The sequence below is a fragment of the Liolophura sinensis genome, chromosome 5, assembly GCF_032854445.1.
Source record: "Liolophura sinensis isolate JHLJ2023 chromosome 5, CUHK_Ljap_v2, whole genome shotgun sequence".
Lineage (NCBI taxonomy): Eukaryota > Metazoa > Mollusca > Polyplacophora > Chitonida > Chitonidae > Liolophura > Liolophura sinensis.
Window position 1 is genome coordinate 6,058,659 of NC_088299.1, and position 21,390 is coordinate 6,080,048.

General features: G+C 35.9%; 2 protein-coding genes and 1 long non-coding RNA gene across 4 annotated transcripts; 1 reads left to right on the top strand and 2 right to left on the bottom strand.

Moving 5' to 3' along the window:
• Window positions 1-1,273: 1,273 nt before the first annotated feature.
• LOC135466020 (uncharacterized) lies at window positions 1,274-7,672 on the bottom strand. Its single transcript, XM_064743409.1, has 6 exons — window positions 7,580-7,672; window positions 7,111-7,285; window positions 6,051-6,222; window positions 3,748-3,871; window positions 2,061-2,189; window positions 1,274-1,661 (listed from the first exon to the last, which is right to left on the bottom strand). The coding sequence occupies exons 1-6, from the start codon at window positions 7,615-7,617 to the stop codon at window positions 1,325-1,327; spliced, it is 975 nt and encodes a 324-aa protein (XP_064599479.1). The 5' UTR covers window positions 7,618-7,672; the 3' UTR covers window positions 1,274-1,324.
• A 3,637-nt stretch (window positions 7,673-11,309) lies between these two features.
• LOC135465795 (uncharacterized) lies at window positions 11,310-16,215 on the top strand. Its single transcript, XR_010444067.1, has 3 exons — window positions 11,310-11,483; window positions 12,267-12,382; window positions 13,293-16,215. It is a non-coding gene; the product is annotated as an uncharacterized LOC135465795 (long non-coding RNA).
• A 240-nt stretch (window positions 16,216-16,455) lies between these two features.
• Window positions 16,456-21,375, bottom strand: LOC135465546 (tubulin-specific chaperone E-like). 2 transcript variants are annotated; one of them, XM_064742782.1, is made up of 6 exons: window positions 21,217-21,375; window positions 20,095-20,278; window positions 19,610-19,684; window positions 18,992-19,181; window positions 18,015-18,147; window positions 16,456-17,025 (listed from the first exon to the last, which is right to left on the bottom strand). In XM_064742782.1, exons 1-6 carry the CDS (start codon window positions 21,235-21,237, stop codon window positions 16,801-16,803), a joined length of 828 nt encoding a protein of 275 aa, XP_064598852.1. In that variant the 5' UTR covers window positions 21,238-21,375; the 3' UTR covers window positions 16,456-16,800. The 2 variants fall into 2 exon arrangements, with proteins under 2 accessions (XP_064598852.1, XP_064598853.1); XM_064742783.1 differs by lacking the exon at window positions 19,610-19,684.
• Between the last annotated feature and the right edge of the window lie 15 nt (window positions 21,376-21,390).

Sequence of the window (21,390 nt, forward strand, 5' to 3'; positions counted from 1 at the left end):
GGTACAGATCTCGTTTTGCTGATAAGAGTAGTCTCCCCTGGAAAAGGCAAGACAGAAAGCACTAAGATCACAGATCACAAAAACATTCAACAAAAAACTTGAATTTCAGCTTGAGGAAAGAAAATTGTGAAACTGTTGTACTTTGACCCAGAAAGCGCATTGATAACAGACAAATAAAATGGTCATCAAATACTATTTTTGGTGCCAAATCTTTCCAGATCCCTCTGAATCTGGCAATGTGCATGAGTTAGTTATGAACAAAAATTTAGATGTGTCAAAAAAGATGTGTTTAAAAAGGAAACTGAAAAACTGTTTTTCAGTCTACTAATATTTTTGCATTGACAATTAATAATTTATTATAAACATCTAATATTACTTGGTTAAAATTCATGTACACGTAAAATGCTTTTTCCCAACAAACAGCTGAATGTATAGAGCCTAATATAGGCCATATACTAGTGATACTCATTATCACTGGCTGAGTATAGTCAAATAATAACCTTGCAGGCATTTGCATAGTTGTCCTTATTAGCATTATTCATAAAAAAATCTCCTGGAATGGAAACATATTGTTTTTGCATAACATTATGGCATAGTCCAAGATCTCTCTTAGATGTTTATTTAAATTGAAAAGCTGAGGACTGCTTTCATACTATGAAAGTTCAGTGCTTTTTCATTGGGCACATGGGTTTTGCATTGCAGATATGTAGTGTATTCACAATGTTCTCTTTCAGCCAATCACTGAGGCTGTTTCAAAGCAATGTACCACGTAGCCTTCTAACCAACATTGTAGAATGAATACGTAGAGGTTCACCACCGTCATCAAATCTGAATAAACCCTATAAAACACTTTTAATCTTTAAATACCATCAACATGCTCTTTGTATACACACCATATACACACTAAAAATTGATAATCCTCTTAACATATTTTCCCAAATGTTTTACATAAAAAAAACCGTGATATTTCAAACACATCATTTAATGAATATTAGACATCTTTCATGAAAATTTCATAAAAGCAACTGGACACATGAAGACTGCATTCCAGGCACTTGATGCCACTCTGTGTGACAACGTACATTACATGTATAAACTTATATTTCTTGCCGTTTTTATAGAATTTTTATATAATAATGCTGACATTTTCATGAAAGGTGTCTATAATATCCATTAAATTACATGTTTAAACCATTTTGATTCGTTGTCTAGTTGAGATTGTTACTTTTTGCATAACCAATCCAATACATATGAATAAATATTTCCTTAAAAGAAAGCAGACAACTCAGATAAGCGTTCTTCATACTTAATTATATTAATTCTACTAATGTTTCTGTCCAAAATAATGGTCACAGAGAAGCAATGGACAATCAGTAAACTCCACCATATAATCATAAAACAGGGTTATCTCCTCTGGGTTATCAATTGAGCCACCAAAGAAACCCAACTCATCTAAAGTTTTATGCTCTGGCAGGTAGGCGTCTTTTGATCTTGAAGCATCCTCAAATATTGCCATGGTTGTACACTGAATGTCTGTTTCATCACGGATCAGTTGAATAAGAGCTTGTATGGTTGCATGCAAGTGGATGACAAAAGTCACATGGCCAGGGTGGTCCTCAAAATTGTCAAATGTGACCAGTCGCATTTCCACCAATAAATATCTGATGTGAAAAATAAAATTTTGTTGTAGTAAAAGGCATGAACAGCACATTTGGCAGTTATATACAATAAAAAATACAATTGTGGCCAAAAGGGTTAGCATGCCAGCATGGCACAATGACCGGGGAACCTCTGGTCAAGGTGAGTTGAAGTCCAGCTCTGCCCAGATTCCTCCCACCATAATGCTGACCACCATCATATAAGTCATTTATTCAATAAACGTAGGTCATCTTTTGTGGATCATTGTCCATATCATAGACAGAAGCAGCGGAACCAAACTCGGGAAGATATAAGCATCAAATTAGGTGAGGCTCCTGAGGCCTGCTTAAAATGGATGCATTTATTTTAAACAATGGCAAACAATGAATGAAAAGGTTTTAGACGAAATAAGTCCTACTCACTTTGGATTCTTCTCTGTGTAGGGATGCCAAAGGCCAAGTTTACAACAGGCACAATGCTCTAATTTCCTCTCGCTTAAAATCAGCCTTGATGCACCTTCTTCTTCATTCCTCTTCAGTTGCTCTTTTTCCCTGTTGATGAAAAGTGATTATCTGTGCATATATATTAAAAAAAAAACGGAGGCAAATCTGATGAAATATACATATACACATACTGAAAGCCTAAACTGGGATTTTTTCATCAAATTCCTGTTATCCCATTTCATGCTGAATCCATGGAGTTCCGATCTATTATACATTCTTTTATATTCAGATCGTTCTTTCATCCATTTCTCAAAAGGAAATAAATAGTGATAGAATCTGAATGTAATCTCAAAATCTGAAATCTGAACTCTTCAGACATGAACACATAATACTGATCAATTAAATGATTTTTAATAATAATTTCTTTCATTTTATTTACGTGAATCCTGACAGATTAAGTATTAAACTTTGGCTTGTGGGAATATTGTGGAAAATGGACTCCCAGGTGATCCTTCTAGACATACCATAAACTGAACTGATCTTTGACTGCTGTTTAAAGAACTGAAATTGTGATGTCCGTTTTGCTTTAGTAATAGTTCTGTTGCGTAATTATTAACAAACTTAGTTCGGTTAGCATACTGTCCTGGAATCAAGTTTGAATTTTATATCTAGTAGTGAGAAATAAGAACTTCATTCAATGTCTTTTCAACATTAGGGGTCTACCAGGTCATGTACATGTAGTTATAATGTGTCAGCCTTAAGTGATACATAAGTTTAATATAACATTAAACACTGAACACACATACAGATATTTGTACTGCACGCTAAAGTTGGAACACAAGAAAATTAAACAAATAGCTAGGAGCATGTACATAACAGCAAATTCTCATTCTTACTTGTTTGCCCAATCTCCTGTCTACAGAAAGATATAAATTTCAATTACCATTCCAACTCTGTACGTGTGTTTCCTGTAGAAATAACTTCAACCTACATCCAGCCTTTTTAGGAGCAGGTGTGTAATGACATGTATCACACCCCCTGCAGAAGGTCACAAGAGCGAGTGAGTGAGTGCTTGGGGTTTGACATCGTACTTTAACAATTTTTTCAGTCGTGTGACAAAGAGTCCTTAGAGTGCATATAATGTGCCTCGTTGTTGCAGGATGGATTTCCACCGCTCTTTTATCTAGCACTGCTCACTCAGAGACGACTTCCTGAAGGCAAGTAAGTCGCCCTGCAACTGGTATGGGTCAACCAGTAATTGCACTATCCCCTTTAATGCTGAACGCCAAACGAGGAAGTTAGAACTTCGCCTTTTAAAGTCTTAGGTGTGACCCGACCCAGGATTGCCCCTGAATCTAACGCCCCCTAACCAAGATGTGTGATTTGCATACTACCTTGACTCCTAATGCTATGAGGTGTGTATTTAAAGATTTTGCTTCAGGAGTGTGAAGTGTGATAGTTATCAAGCCTGAAGATCGAAGAAACCTGCAAGTGTCCGTGTGTTTTTCCCAAGCTCTGCACGCCTGGCTTCTGCCAACCATAACACTGGCTGAGGTTGTGTAAGTGAAATATTCTTGAGTACAAATGTAGCACTCTAATCAGATGTATAAATACATCACATTCGAAGCCTCATATATGCAGAGCTAGCAATTCACCATAGGCTCACCTTACAAACTGAAGTCCTTTAGCCAGCTTAGTGTAGTCAATATCCCCTGTGTCCTCTTCATCTAACAGCCTGGCCAGTAAATGTAGTTCAACTGTTGAGCACGGTGCATCCAGATCATACATCCCTGTGAAGCAGAAAATAAAATGTGATGTATACTAGTCCATTATTACAGTTAATATCCTGTATCCAAATCATACATCCTTGTGAAGCAGAAAATAAAATGTGATGTATATTATCCTGTTATTACAGTTAATATCCTGTATCCAGATCATACATCCCGGTGAAGCAGAAAATAAAATGTGATGTATATTATCCTGTTATTACAGTTAATATCCTGTATCCAAATCATACATCCCTGTGAAGCAGAAAATAAAATGTGATGTATACTAGTCCATTATTACAGTTAATATCCTGTATCCAAATCATACATCCTTGTGAAGCAGAAAATAAAATGTGATGTATATTATCCTGTTATTACAGTTAATATCCTGTATCCAGATCATACATCCCTGTGAAGCAGAAAATAAAATGTGATGTATACTAGTCCATTATTACAGTTAATATCCTGCATCCAAATCATACATCCTTGTGAAGCAGAAAATAAAATGTGATGTATATTATCCTGTTATTACAGTTAATATCCTGTATCCAGATCATACATCCCTGTGAAGCAGAAAATAAAATGTGCTGTACATTATTCTGTTGTTACAGTTAATATCCTGTATTCAGATCACACATCCCTATGAAGCAGAAAAAAAAAATGGGATGTATAATAGCCCATTATTACAGTTAATATCCCAGATCATACATCCTTGTGAAGCAGAAAATAAAATGTGCTGTACATTATTCTGTTGTTACAGTTAATATCCTGTACCAAATCATACATCCTTGTGAAGCAGAAAATAAAATGTGCTGTACATTATTCTGTTGTTACAGTTAATATCCTGTACCAAATCATACATCCCTGTGAAGCAGAAAATAAAATGTGCTGTACATTATTCTGTTGTTACAGTTAATATCCTGTATTCAGATCAAACATCCCTATGAAGCAGAAAATAAAATGTGGTGTATATTATTCTATTATTACAGTTTAAGTAAACGAAAATTAAAATGTGAGGTAAGGTTTATCATACAGACAACTGAAAACTATGCATAAAATACTTTCATTTCTTTTTTCAGATTTTTCTTATGATTGTTGAAAGGCATTCAAATATTTAAATAGTAAGGTGGGCTTTACGAGCCATACTGACAGTATCTAGGAACTCTGACGTGACATCACCTTTTTTTCCTTATGTTCACCAGAAGGAAGCAATTTTGGGGAATCTTTTATCAGTAATCTTTTACTCATGGGTAAAAAGGGTTATTTGAACATTCATTGTGATGATAGGAGTTGGAAAAACTTCCTGTGGCATCAGAGTTCCTAAACTCTGACAGCGTGGTCCATAAAGCCCACTTTAGAATTTAAATGATTGACCCCCTTTAACTCTATTCATACAAATCTTAAAAAAATAAATGAAAGTATATTTATGTATAGTTTTAAGGGGTCTATTTAGTGATGCCTACTTTGACTTTTAGAGGGCTTTTCCTTTAATATACAGAAATTATTTTTCTTTCCTGTTTAACATTAACAAGAATATTTCATTTGTACATTTCATTTATGACACAGGTCAACTGAAGATTACTGGTGAAACTTATTATTTCACTAATACTTGTCTTCCCACCAATATGGTGTACAGGTCTGTATGTGACATGTGAGAAAGTTCGTCAATAACTTGCTAAAGGTTGATCATTGCAGTCAATCCGGTTTCCTGAACTTAAACAACTGACAACCATCACATACAATTAAGTGAAATATTATCCAAAAAAAAAAAAAAAATTAAAATAAAAAAAAAGTTGCAGTAGGCCTACATATATCCCAATTAAATGCAGGAAGTATATTTTCACCTTATTTGCACTACAATAATTATATATGAGTTTGTGAACTTGCAAGACACCAGTCCATGCATTCAACCCAAAAAGAGCAGTTTTAGGGACAAATAAATGTGATAAAATATTATACACTTAAGCTTACAGTTTTTCAGTAGGATATCATCCTAGCTTCTTAGCAAACCTCAATACATATTTCTACAGTCAAAAGAACTCTTAAAAGTGCAACTTTTTTAGGTCATTTTAAGGGACTTACAAAATTCTGATATTCATTTTAACACTGAGACCATTCTTGTCTCAAAAAATAAAATAAAATAAAACATTTCAAACTCCCATCTCCTTCCCACTACATGTATGTACACAGTTGATGTCCTCACCAGATTTGAACTCTTCGTATGTCAGGGTGCCAAAGCCTTCCTCATCAAATTTCTGGAAGAGTTCAACAGCCTTAGGGTAATATACAGTTATCCATCTGTCCATCCTGCTGATAAACTTGTGAAAAGCTCCACCTGACTCTCTGATCTTGCCTGCTGCCTTGTCCAACTTAGCCTGGGGAGAGTATAGTTTTATATGATTCAAATGAAGGTGGGACAAGACAGAATGCTGTGCCAATACCTCCATGAGTTAAGGTCAATTAATACATCACTGGAATGCATGGAAAGATAAGAAGCTTGTGCAATGAAAGATTGGAATGGAGGTGTTGTGATCCACCTCACAGTGCACTTATTTCCAACTATGTACATAACCTTAAATCTTACCCCCAAAAACACAAATCTGGAGGATAAAGAATGTCGTAAATAAAATAATAATTTTTCGGTACTGAAACTTATTTTATTTACATGTATTTGTTTCATTAGTGTTTTACACCGTACTCAAGAATATTTCACATATACGCCGATAGCCAGCATTATGGTGGGAGGAAACCTGACAGAGCCTGGGGAAAACGACGGTTGCTGTCAGACCTTCTCACGTATGGTCGGACAGGAAGCCAACATAAACTGACTGAAACATATATTTTTCCAGTAGGATATATGATCACGTCTTTAAAACAAAACTTAAAACACCTTTCTAAGATCACCTTAACTCTCACAATTGGGCAAAATGTGCAACTTTGCCATGGGAAAAATTTCAGGTCATTTAACATGGTGACTGCAAGCTTTGTTGTTCTGATAAAAATCAGAAATTTTGACTGGCTTGAAGATCTCATTTTCTTCGACTTTTATTAATGAATTTCTGTCTTTAAAATCTTGATCAGTATCTAATCACTATCAAGTGATAATAATTATTAATACGCAGCACACCTTAATTAATGTACAGAAAGATAGATAGATTGATGAAACAGAAGGTCTCCAACCCGACACTCTGATTTGTCTACCCATGCATTTAACATTCTCCTAAAGCATTCAAAATACATGTATATCGACCAAACCCACTAACCATGGCTTTTTCTGATTTTGTCATCTTCTTGGCAGATTTCTTCTTTTTCTTGTTGGGTGTAGTAGGTTTGGGTGGAGGTGTTTCTCCTGATATGGCTGTGACCGGCTCCTCAATTCCTTCATCTTCACCACCTGAGTCCCCTGCTGCTCGAGATACACTCTTCTTACCGGACTTTCTACAAGAAAAATAAAAATAAAAATAAGGGACCTACTATAAAGAATTATGGACAAGTGAACATGAAATTTAAAGTGCTTTGTATCTGGCTTTTCTTAAGAGATCACAGCTGTAGCGATATGTTTTAATTTATTTTGAGATTATTGAGTATTGAGATTTCCGTTTTAAGGTATACTCTACTGAACGCAACTGATTAAGTGTTACCGATAGTAAACGTCAGTTTTAGTGTTAGATTTTTTTTCAGAAATTGCAACAACATCTTTAAAACAAATAAAGCTGTAACAAAGATACGAACTTCTTGCTCTTCCCGCTTTTCTTTTTCTTGATGGGCATTTTACCAAATGTGCTCGAGCTCAAACTACTGTTGTTTACAATCTCCAGGAAGTACACAAATATATGCTCTTGCGCAGGCTCAGGCTGTCCAAATAGCTAACCACTTGTTGTATCCGGAAAAGGATTTTCACATATCTACAAAATATTCCTCTGTTAGACCAATAAATGACCTGTGATGTAGATAATAAAATGGTATATAATATATGAAGGTGTTCCAGGATGAGAACAGAAGGGTTTGTAGCCCAGCATAGAAACCTGTTTTTGACTGATGTCTGCCACTCAATTTCCGGTCTGTGGTATTAGATGTACTGAAAGTACTGGTTTTAATGCGGAAACAGCACCATGTCGCGTGTCTCAACAGTTCAGTTTCACAGATGAAAATTGATGTAATAGGATGGTAAACTGTGCTGTACCTGTGTTTGATGCTTGATGAGACTATAATATGAACCCATTGTCAAGACTGGCCAATTTTTGTATACATTAGGTAACCACAATACAAGACGTTGATTGGGACGAGTACATGTATGTCGTCTGCTAAATCATTAAATGCTTTCTTCAGACAACAACATGGGAGTGGGGAATGCTTAGAAATCCTCCATTTCTTGTTGGAAATTTGCTTAGTAATTGCTTCAATTATTCAGTCTAATATGAATTAGGCCAAGCCTTAGGCCGAACGTAGTGTGTACGCCTACATATACATCTATACAGTTTTAGGCAAATTAATAACTTAAATATTGTCTACATTTACAGCAGATGAAATAGTAACTGCTTGACAGATGTAATCCACAATACAAAGTGACAGATAGGCTATATGTGGAGTATAGTGAATTTTTCTATATCTGGTTTCATTTACCCATAAAATTGACTGAGACCATGTAAGTGAGCAATTTTTATGCATGGCATAAAAAACAGTTGGATAATTAATTAAAAAAGAATTTAACAAGAGGTACCACATAAACTCACTGCATGTGCAAAAATATTTGCATTTAATAAAAGTGTTTAAAGTGAAAACATGCCAACCTCTGACTGTGCTCACTATGTGGCATAAACCAGAGATACATATATACACTTAAAAAATATTTTATTATTTAAGTTATAACCACTTGTAATATATAAAATTAAACCAACAAATAAAATGGAAACGGGAAGTAAAAGATGAAAACAATTTTATAATAAATTGAAATACATGTATTTTATTTACACTGATTAAATGATAGGTGGATTTGGTTTATTTATTTATTTATTTGATTGGAGTTTTACACAGTATCAGAGGGTGTTTGACTTTGACAATGACCTGTATTATGAGGGGAGAAGTTTGGGACATTTATCTGAAATTATATTGAAATTCAGTGAGTATTTTATTATTAAAAAAAACACCTGTAATCTAAGTATTCAGTGTAGAAATGAGGCAAAATTTGAACATATTATGATTGGCCTGTACGTGTAGAAATGAAGATAGTAAAATCTCTTTCATGAACTGCATTTCACCTCCTGCCTGAAATATATTATCAGATGTCATTTACACCTCACTTGCTACACCCTGCATTGTTCATTGTAGGTCTACATGTACTCATGTCACCGCTTCTTTCAGATAACTGTTTACTCAATTAAATCAATCGAGTATGAGGTAGCTGAAGTAAATCGCTAATGAAATATATGCTAATTGACCACACGGACATAGTAAAAGTAACTAAGCAATTTGACTGTTGTACCTTTTTTTTCTTTTTCTGTGGCTGCCCATAGGATGAGGCCTATATATGCCTTATGGTGTAAGTTATGGTGTGTTCTGTGTTTACCTTAACAAAAAAAGAAATACAGAATCTCACAGATATGACGGGTAAATGAAGTATACCCAGAGTACAGCATGTGCAAGGCCTTTGGCCTCGTCTCACTATGTTCGGTGTTAAAATCAAGCGTAATAAAGTGCAAGGAAAGTAGGTACAGTACCAGCATATCTTCACTGAAGAAACACCTGTAATTGCCCTATATGTACCTGACTTTCTGGCTTTTCTGCTGTAATCATACATCCTGTCGGTGAGCTGAATGACACTGACAGCGTTTAAACATAGCCCTGGATGACTACGCTTCGCTTAGTCATGGACTACTCCCATTGACTTCTGAAGGAAGCATCACGAGATTTCAGAAAACAGTTGATGCCCTGGGACGCTAAGCATTGTGTTGGAGTAACTGAACACACCAGGGAGGTTAGTAATTGATTGTTTTCAGAAATTTTACGATGCTTCCTTTAGAAGCCAGTAGGAACAATCCATGATTATGCGAGTCCCAGCAAAGCGTAGTTACCAAGGGCAAATATTAAACAAATTGTACTTGATTATTTGAAGTTTTGACTTTTTCATATATTTGTTGTATTTCAGACTATAATAGAAAATGGTTCCCCAAGGTGATGCAGCACTTAGACGCCAGCTTCAGAAGTCCTTCAAACTGATGCAGCAAGCTGTTGATAACTTGGAATCCCATGTGCCAGAATACACAAAATTAGTTTCGTCAGTGTGTAATTTGTGTGAACAGTTTGAATGTTGCAAGGCTGTAGAAGTGGAGGCAACACCTTTGAGGAAATTCAATGATGTGAAGACAAAATTACTCCTGAAATTGTCAAGTGAGATTCAGGGAAAACAGAGGCTCTGAAAACAATGCTGTAAGTATTTTTGTAACAAGGGCAGTTCTTGATAGCTGCTAATCCGAATGCACAGATCTCGCCCACTGTTTGCTGTTGTGGTGAAGGACCGAATTACAGGGACACCACTTACCTATATCTAGTGAAATTCTCCCCTTCCCATCACCATATGCAGTTTTGTAGTGATATTATGATTAAATATCATGTGTAAGGACATGAAGTTGAAAGATAAAGAATCTATTCTATGTGGTACATCATATTTTCGAGACTGCCACTGTAGTTGAACGAGTGAACACAATTTTGGAACATGCCCAAAAGCAGACATTTATTGCTTTTTTTTCTCTTTTAGTCTCAAGCATTATTTTGGCAACACAGTTATTAATATTTTGGTATTGGGTTAGTCATATCATTATAAGTTTGCACTATCTGAAATAAAATCAACTGAATTATGAGCTGAAGAATTTGACCACTGGTGAGGATTCAAGTGTTCACGTGAGCCAGTTTGAATGATGTGGTTTATGGCGGCTGTCTTAAATAAACTGTGTAATCTGGAGGCTTTTTGTGAATGACAGGACGTGGACTAGATGTTTAGCAGACAAGATGTTTAGCAGACATGATTAAGGCATATCCAAATGTTTGTCAACCTACTATTCCTCGATACTTGTAAGGCCTAAGTATTACAAAGCAAGTTACAGAGCTGCAGATAGCAGCTACATGTAGTTAAATAATTGCAAATCTAAAAAGGCATCAGCCTAGCCCAATATGTAGGTTATTGACTCCATATATATTTCCATATCCTATCATTGAGTAACTGTGGAACAAATTTATCCTGCAAATGACCCATCAGCTCGGTGTAGATTGCAGAACACTGATGTATAGGTAAATCGCTTGCCATATGACCATTGTTTTCACAACCGAACGAAGGGAGATAACCTACTTAGCAAACACATTTGACATCTTCTGGAGGGTTCAAGACTGTTGTTGTCCAGTGAAAAGCGGTGTATTTTGTCTGATGCGGGATAAATGTATGTACCCTGCTTCAAATTTCCAGATCTTCAGAGAAAACCTTTTGTGAAAGGCTCTCCAAGCAGAGACAGACTGTAGCAGATCTCCATGGGAAGTACTCCAGTCAGATGAGTCTTGACACCCTTGTTCAGAGATCTGCCACGGAACCTTCACTAGCAGATATGACCGAGTGGCTAATGGATGCGGATATAGCACTTCATCAGCAGTATCCTTCATGTGCAATTACTGTAAATCTTCCACGTTTTTGCATGTTTGCAAGGTGTTTATTTTAGCACATTCTGAGATCATTATTCTGTGTAGAGTGATAAAATTATACTTTTTGTAAGGTCCTGAAATTGGCCAATGTAGTTTTGTCTCCAAATCAAAGGAAAAAGAAATTAGGGTAGTGACATTGTACTTGTTTTGTATGAATGCATGGCTGAGTGCGATTTGACCTTGATATGATTGAATCCATCTTCTGTATGTTTACCCACCCGAATTCCTCTTTTCACATAAACCTTTTTATATAAATCACATAAATCTTTAAACCCATTCACATATGGAAGAGCGACTCTTCAGTGCAATTTATGCATATTGATAATTAGATTTTGGAGACAAAACTACATTGGTTGGATTGGCCAATTTCATGACTTCATAAAAAGTATAATTTTATCAGTTAACACAGGATAATACCCTCAGAATATGCTTGAATCAACACCTAGCAAATATGCAAAAAGGTTGAAGAATTACAGTATCCTATTGGCCGCCTCTGGTCCTCCTTCAATGTGCATGTCCCAAATGGTTAGTGAACAACACCAACATCACATTGTCCATCAACATCCCATTGTCCATCAACACAAGCACTAAAAAGTGATATATGTAACTGTGAAATAGCGCTATTATCTATAATAGCGAAGAAAATCCTGATATTCAGCCGTGATAATAATATAATAACATAAATGAGTATTGCGTGAAAAAAAAAAAAAAGACTCCTTAACCAAATTACCAGATTCTGCTGTAAGCTGTATTTGCTTGAGACGCTTAAATATGATGATACTAAATCAGCAGAAAAACTTCAAACTACATGCGTGCATGAAGAGAAGATTGTCATCAATCAGATTAAAGGTAAGAGCTGTTATTTCTGCAGGCAGCCTGTGGCATGAAAATGAGCAGTGCTCTGTAATCAATTCTCATACAATAACCCCGTCCTGAGTATTACATTTGTTTGCGTTGTTGTTGTTTAATACCATATGAGAATTTTTCAGAATTTGCATGAAATTGTTATATGCTACAAGCATCTCAACTACTCAGTGTAACTTGTGAGTTTCATGTCTTTCCTCTCATTTTATTTATTTATATATTTATTTATTTGATTGTTGCTCAGCAGTAATTGCTTTGTGGAACAGGGGCTGATCTCATGAATCCATTTTTGATGCATGATCTTAATTTTGGGCATTAGAAATTTAAAATTTTGTCTGACTCATCAGTGACAAATTTTGTCCAAATTTCAACCTCCAGTATTAAAACTAAGCATGGTAAAGTCAGAAAGTGTTTTGAGGAATTGGCCCCAGGGCTCTGGTGTATTGTAGACAAAATAGCAAGTCATTGTATCTGGGGTTGATATATATATGAAGATGTATTCATAAATTTTACCAAAGATGGATTGTCCTTTTCAAAGGAAATGACTGCAAATGTAGGAGATTATAGTAGAGAATTTTCATTAAATCAAACGACACTACTGCAGCAACTAGATGTCAATTGTGCCTTTGAGGTATGTTGAGATTAGTGACCGATAAATTAATGTCAACAGAGATTGCTTAACATTTTTCACAAGTCACATGATACAGTAGGACTGTTTTTACCTTTAACTGCAGAAGAGTTTGAACTTGAAACCCCTCTATTGGTGCTGTTATTACAGCAGTGCAGCAACAGACCTTGTAGCAACCTTGACACAGTCATTTCTCAGATGTGTTTCTATTTGTGCAGTTCAATGGATATTGTGATAAATTTTGTATGTTTGATTTTGTTTACACAGAGTATTTGGACAAAGTACATTTTTTCTTGATGGAGGATTTATGACAGTGACCTGGAGAAGAGATTCCAATTCCTTGATGAGAACTCGACAAACACTTTGTCAGAAAATTTGGTAAAGAAGCATGTGTATGTAACAGCTTAACGCCAATTTGTTGTTCCAAGAATATCACTGATTTTAATAAACAAGCTTGAACCGTGGTACAGCAGTTGAACAAGACTTGAACCCGCATCTAGTTGTGATCACATATAGCTCAGAAACATACGACTGACGTTTTGTAGACCATTACACCGCTTTCATAATGTCAACTAGTCGACCACATGTTGTCTGTCAGTGTCAAAGTTCACATCGCCCCTCAACACCTTCCTGGGTGATGTAAAACCATAAAAGCGAAACAACGGACTCTCTTTCACACTATAATACATGAACACATTAACATACAATTCAGAGCCAACAAATGTTCTTTGGCCTTTACAGCATTGTAGTATTCAGAGTCTTCAAAATGTTTAACTGACCTTCACATTGTGGATAGCATTTGGAGATACAGGGCGCATGGGAACAGCTGCACAAGAATATTGTGTGAACACTTACCACTGGTGCTATATTTATTGCATGTATGATTAAAATGCAATGCAGTGAAGTGCTAAATACATCAGTATTGTTTGAAATGTCTTTTGTATCATTTTCACTACATTTCTTAGAAGGACTTTCCTACAGTGTACTAGCTGAAGGTTACTGAGAGAATAAACATATGGCATACAATTCTGAAGCACATGTACAACTGTTGCCATGAGGTGCCGGTACATATTCAGAAATAGGCCTCCCTTACAGAGGGCTACTCTCACTATTTGTGAGCCCTTGATGACAATAAGCTCTCAATGACATTTCTGGACATTCAGCAGTCTAACTTGTTTTTCACCAGTATGGTGTGCATATCTGTACGTCACACATGGACAAGTTGGCCAGTAACTTGCCAAAGGTCAGTGGTTTACCTTCTGGGCACATCGGTTTCCTCCACACATAAAACTGTGCATGAGTGAAAAATTCTTGAGTATTGTATGAAACAACAATCAAATTAATAAATCCAGAGGGTTAAAGTTACAGTTCACTGTATTGAATTGAACTTCATACATAGCTTCACTGTGACAACTTACAAATCAAGTTTCAAATAAACCATTTTCATCTATTTTCGAGGAAATCATATACTTTGTCAGTCTTCATAGCATCTACCAGCGGAATGGGTCTCTTAAGGTCTGGGATATTAGAGATTTAGGGGCCTGTGTGGCTGCTGTGCCCTTTTGGTGTACTGAAGAATTTTTGACTGATTCAGCACCTCAGTTCTTAAGGTTTATGTATCCCTGGAGTAAACTATTGCCTTTCAATAAAGTTGGTATATGCCGTACTCAAGAATATTTTTACAACCAGCATTATGCTGGTAGGAAACCGGTCAGTAACCGGGGGAAACATAATCAATAATAAGAAAGCATAAGAATCGCAATTCAAAACTAATTCAAAATAAAAAATTTGTATATTTTTTGTCTTCGAAAAAGTACATAGAAATATCTTTAGTCACAAAGTCATAAAATTCTGAGTAAATTCGAAATCTTCAAGTATAAAAAGGTAAACGTTCTACTCACAGATGCCTTAAAGATAATCTAAGAAAAGGATCAAGTTCACAATGAAAAATCTTTGTCATGACATAAATGCTGGGGTGTAGCAAATGTCAAATTGGTTTCTATAGCCAAACGCACACCCTCTCCTGATTGGTCGGTGAATCAGTGTACGTATGTCACTCGTAGGGCCTGGTTTCACTGGCTCCGCCCATGAAGATGTTTTCTATAGCAATGGATACTTTAGGATTGAAGCCTAGGATTGGCTGAAAAAAAACACTATCCAGAACCATTCAGTTGTCTAAAAACATTACATACATGAGTGTAGAAGTACAGGTACATACCTTTGATGTGACGTACTGTCATTATTTTAAGGATAGGTTTCCGGGATGCAAGTTTAAAGCTTGTCTCTCTAACTCCTGTATTTAAAAGCTAGTATGTGTATAAATGGGCATAAAATGTTACTGACTAGCTCAAAACAGAATGTATTTCAGTTATAAAGAATAATTACAAAAATATCAACATGACTATTTTCAACTTTCAGATTCTTGGTCCACGCATGTGTCCAAAGTTAAAGATGTAAAAAGTCAATCGATCACATTCAATAAAAATATTAAGAAATAAAAAGGTGTTAAATTGAATATGCCGTGCTCCTGTTGCACAGCGGCTCTCCCCTGAATATGAGAACTCTTCAGTAGTTTCTCTTTAAAATACCATCAAGTAGGGACACAAAAAATATCAAATGAAGAAATAAATTTGAACATTGGCTTTTTGCATGTCAAAATTTATGTTAAAAACTAGGCAAAACTGTAGAATGTGTATGAGTAGGCTATATCTGAGTGAATGATTTACTAAGGTCCAAGAGAAATAGAAACCTCTAACAGGGTGAAAGTTTCTAACTTCCACCTGGGAAGAACATTGAAGGCCCCTTTGTGGAATGGCGAGAGAGCAAGTCTTGCACTCGCGTGACACTTTGGTATGAGTGTAATATGACTAAACTCAGTTGATCAGTTCCACTCAGGCTGAGAAACTTAAGAATGTCTCTTATTTCTAGTGGAGTAAAGACTTCACGTTACGTTTACTTAGTTGATTAGATCACAACTTCAATGTAAGTTTACCTATTGTGTGTAGTTGTTTTGATTATTTCTTCTTTTTTTTAATGTTTTGGAGTATTAAAAAACTTTGTTCAAAGGCAATGGTACAGTAATAGACGAGCACTAGATGGTGACAAGTTGCCACTGAAGAAAATTAACAAATGACTGTATATCAAATCATTTGCTACTTAGCTGCCAAAATTTATAAACATATGTATTAGTTTGAAGTGTTGACAATTTCCATATACATGTGTGTAGAATCTCGCTGTTGATATATTAATATATTATAGCCTCTCTCACTGATTTAACAAAAGTCAAAAAAAAAAGAAATTGTAAAAACAAAACAAACTTTCTATGTGGGAAGTATTGACATTTTTCATACCTAGCTATAGTGATGTTGTGTGAGCCAAATTCTTTCCTGGCTATGGGCCTCAAAAACCTTTTCAGCTTTATATTTGTATGAATTTCTGCATGTTGCAGTGAATTTATTGTTTGCATTTGTTTACATTTTTATCTGAAAATGATGTGGTGTTCAAAGCAGTGGATACAACAGGTTGTCAGCACTGAAGGGAAATCTCAGTGAGTCACTACGGGGCTATTCCGGCCAACACAGGTTCAGCATACAGAGCCGCAAGACTTTCTCAGACAAGATGGCTTCCATTCCCTCCAATGCTCTTTCCAGCTAACTTAAATGAAGCCTTATTTGGGTCTATCAAAGAATATAATGTGAAGAACGTAAAAGGAAAGGATACACAATGTCACAACTGTCTTCAATTTCTATCATAAAATGTTAATCTTCAAAGAACTTCACTTGTGATCATACTGTTCTTCTTCTTGAACTAGTTTCAGTCCTTCTTCATATGCTAGTCGCAGTCTTTCCAGTGTCTCTGCCATTCTAGCTGCACGCTCATCTCCGCCGAACTCTTTGGTCCATTTCTGAATTGGAGTTGGTTCTCTTTTTCGAGGCCTTCTTTGCTCTCGTTGCCTCTCTTCTTGCTTTCTCTTCTCTCGCTCTAATTCTCGTAACCGGTCCTGGTTAATAACATGATCAATTTTCAATACATTAGTTTCCACAAAACACAGTTGCTCTAATATTTTAACTGACATTTTTTGTAATGTCACAAAAACATACGGAAAAGAAATCGATTAACATTGATACAGTGTAAACTGCTAATACATACAAGTTATGAGTTACCTCTCTTGACCCTCATGCTGAAATGCTTGTAGCTGTGCGACAATCGGACAAGCCATAAAGTTTTCTTTGTACTCAAAATAGTCTCCATTTTGCTTGTCTAGAAATATGTGGCTTTATAATAAATGTTTTTGGAAGTGTCAATAATCAAATGTTCTAACCAATTAGCCTTTTAAGATGTTATCTCCCTTGATGTGCACACAGCGGGCTATGCAGAAATACATATATGTACTGTGTGATAATTAGACTTTCCATTAATGTTTTCTCTGTTTTTCAGGCAGTGTGCCTCAGATTATAAATGGAAGAAGGTTGGCATGAAACTACTTTGAAGGAAGGAGTGGGTGTCACATGCCCTGAGCATCAACACGTTTCTTGACAAACCAAATTTATCGAAAGTTGGAAATTAATGAACGTCTAAATTCCACCAGTGAACTGTTAACACAAAACAAACCATAAATACAAATACAGTAAATACATGTAACCTAAACTTTCAGCCTCATAAAGTGCATTTTTGAAAACAAATGCAAGTCATAAAAAGGCTAGTTAACAATTTTTCCCAGCAGGATGTCATCTTGCCTTCCACACAAACCTTTGAACACGTATAACTAAGATCATCAGGGGGCACTTGCACCAAATTCCATAAATCAACTTTTCATAACTTTTCTTGTAAATGACGTCGCCTTATGGCACTATAACCCAGACAATGTCTTTTGCGAAAAATGTTACCAGAAATGTGACTGATAAAGGTTTGTGAAAGTGGCCTCAGAGCTCTAAAAATAGGGCAAATGTGTCATGGGTGAAATTTAGGTCATTTTTTTCTTCTTCTTACCTGGTATGCCATATCTTTTGGGTCATTGGTAGGTCTTACAGTCGAGGCACTACGGCTCCGCTCCAAAGCTGGAAGCACCTTGGGAGTGCTTCGTGGAGAGCTGTTGTTTGATGAAGTCTCCAGGGCTGATAACCTGTGAGGAAGAAATAATGCCAGCACTGTCAGCAGTCATTCATGTACACTTACATTACCACTTTTCGTCTGCAAATCAGTCACTGATTGGCTGAATTTATAACCAGCTCTATATGTGCAGCCAAACTCAAGAACACATTAACTGCTCTTTTCACAAAATGCTACAATAAAGCAGGCTATTCACACCATTTTATCGCAGTAACTCGCTTGGCTCATGCAGATAGGAGGCTATGAAGCATCTGCTGAACAGAAGAATGTGCAAAGAGAAAACTCATATCGGTTACATGTACACTGGAAACGAAAGTCCACTTCCTGTTTGCCTGTAGTCTTTGTCACAACAAGTTGGGATTTTTGTTAAGAAATCAACTAGAAAGCTTCAAAGATGGAAAAAAAAAGCTGAAATCCAGTAATAAGTTATGTGGTCTGTTAGCCAATGTGAAGGCTGAATTCAGGGATCTGACAGTTACAAAGTGCTCTCTTGTAGATGACGTGTGGCAGTAGACACAGATTGCGAGGTGAATACAGAATGCACCAAATGCTTAACAAGATTGCCTTCAGACAATGAACAGCTAAATGCCGATTGGCCTAACATGGTAGTCCCCGATGTATTTGAGTGTATGTTGTGTTTATCGAATTAATATTCTTTCACAAAAATAATTTCATGAATAAATGAATATGATCAGAAATGTTAAACATTCCATTTTTTTTTTTTAGAATCAACATTGTAAAGCACAAGATAATCAGTTTAAGAGGTGCTTGCTAAACAAAGAATAATAACTGTGTTCAAAACAAATTAAGAGTACTCTTACTCTTTATTAACTTAAGAAAAACTCATAATGTCTTACTGTTCACTTCGTTCTTGTCTCCTCCGTCTTATCACTTCATAGCTTGGGAACATGTAGTTACCTCTGATAGCTGGTTTCTTGTTTGGTGCAGACATAGGTCTCACTTTGTCATACTCAACCATTGCACCATGACCTTTGGGACAGTAGAAGTATCTTTTTCCATTGAGAATGCCATTATGAGTTGAATTCACTGAAATTGAAAACATTTTAAAATAATGTAATTGATTTAATGATTGCTACATGGATGTTTAAGTCTTCCCTAGTAATGTTTGATCTTCAAATACAAGCACAATTTAATATTTCTCCAAATAATGAATTAGGCAAATACCTGATAGTTAAAAATCGTATACATGGAAAGCTAAAATCACACAAACAAAAGATGTGAGTTGCACAGATTTTGAACTCTGTGAAATTGCAAACAGTTTATAATAATTAATTTAATGGTTGAACATGGAAGTTGAGATGTTCCCTAATAATATCTGATCTTCAAAAATACAAACACTGCCAAGTGCTTTTATTTCTTCAGTTCAAGTAACAGGCAACTTATACCAGGAAAGCTGGAATCACAAAAACAAAAGACGTGAATTGCACAAATTTTTTAAAGTCTTAATAATTCACCATTATCATCCAGTTTTACTCCAACATACAGCTTCGGTCGATGTCTCTCTAGGTATCCCACATATCGCACTGTGCCTAAATAACCAGACAGTAAAAGACCAATGCAATTCTTTTCCCAGCATAGAAACATACAAACATGTAAGTTATATGCAAAAAAAAACAAAAAAACAGCTAAATTTCTGATGTTCCATGTCAAGTCTTCATTGACTATAAACCCATGCATATACCCCTGAATACCACCATTATAAAGTGCTGAAAACTTAAGCAGCAAGCAACAAAATCCAAGTACACAAAGAATTAAAAAAAGGGGTCACAGAAGCCCCTATACTACCAAACAAAGTATCAAACTATTACAGATTTTAGTTACAAATTGAAGTTAAAAGCTGAGGTATGATAAACAATATGTATGATGTAATGTGAGCATAGAGAGCTGCACATGTGCTTTAAGGAGTTTGATGTAGCGTGTGATCAACCAGATTACCCACCTGTGTGTTTGTCATTCACTGTTACTCGTCCCCCCAGGGGTAGGTATGGGGTTTTCTCTGGATGATTTAACAGTTTTGTTTTGCAAATGGGGGAGCGCTTTAAACGCCCAGCTTCTGGGCCAAAAGTACTTTTCCAAAACCTCTTACATGGCCCGCAGGTGCAGAGAAATGGGTCTCTTCGTGTCTACAGATCAAAGAATAGCAAAACTGTCAGCTAAGTTATCAGGTTTGACAGATTCATGTATTTCAACATTGACTTTTACACATGTATACAGAAATATTTTTTTCCCAAATATAGAACATACAGTAGATAAGCAAGTGCATCCACACATATTTACATAGTATATATAATTGATTTAATGGCATGGAAATAAATATATAGTGCAAATGTACAAGTACATGTATTAAAAAAAAATCTTGTTTGCCACAGCTTTGTATTTCAGCTGCAGTTTCAAACATCTGCAGGTAAACTGAATGTTTGGGGGATGGGGGTGTTGGTGTGGGGGAATCATATGGTTGTTTACAAATTTTCAGAATGCTAACTTGTGTAAATAACACAGACCACACGGATTATTTATGTCCACATCCACGCTAAGACAATTATCTTATTCAGTTATTTACTGTCAATAAGAATGACCCTGAAATTAATTTGTGGTTTACAAAGGCTTTCTAATAATCATCTACAAATGAGCAAAAGTTAAGCTGAAATATGTGGAGCATGTAACACTAACAGAACATGCAGACCCGTAAACAAACCTGCTATAGCGTACATGAGGTCATATACATACACTAATATGCTGTAATGTTGGATAGCCATCCGTTTAGTATAAATGTTGAAAGAATAAAGGGTTGAGCAGTGCTTACACAAGAACTAGAAGCTTGATTTCTTTACCTGGTTCGAAGAAAAGTGAAAAAGAACAGTTTACAACCTAATATTGCAAAACAACACACATAAGTGACACGAAACGCAAGCTTGTCTCTATTAGTCAACAGCCAGCACGCACTGAGAACTGGGTCGCCTGCCGAAGTGTTGTAAATGCGCAGGTAATTTTTTGTGACAAACAAGACCAGGACGGAATAAATCCACATGGCATAAAGACAACGAATAAAGCAACTTGAAACCTCATTTTCTCCTGTCTTCATTTCGATTTCTTGGTGTCCTCGGCTGAAAAAGTGAAAACATTTCCGAGAGCGAAAGCCGATTAGCAGTCAAAAGCGTCTTGTTGTCAAGCCAATCTGTCGCTTACACCATGAACTGAAAATTTAATTAATGCAATCTAAATATACACGCAATAT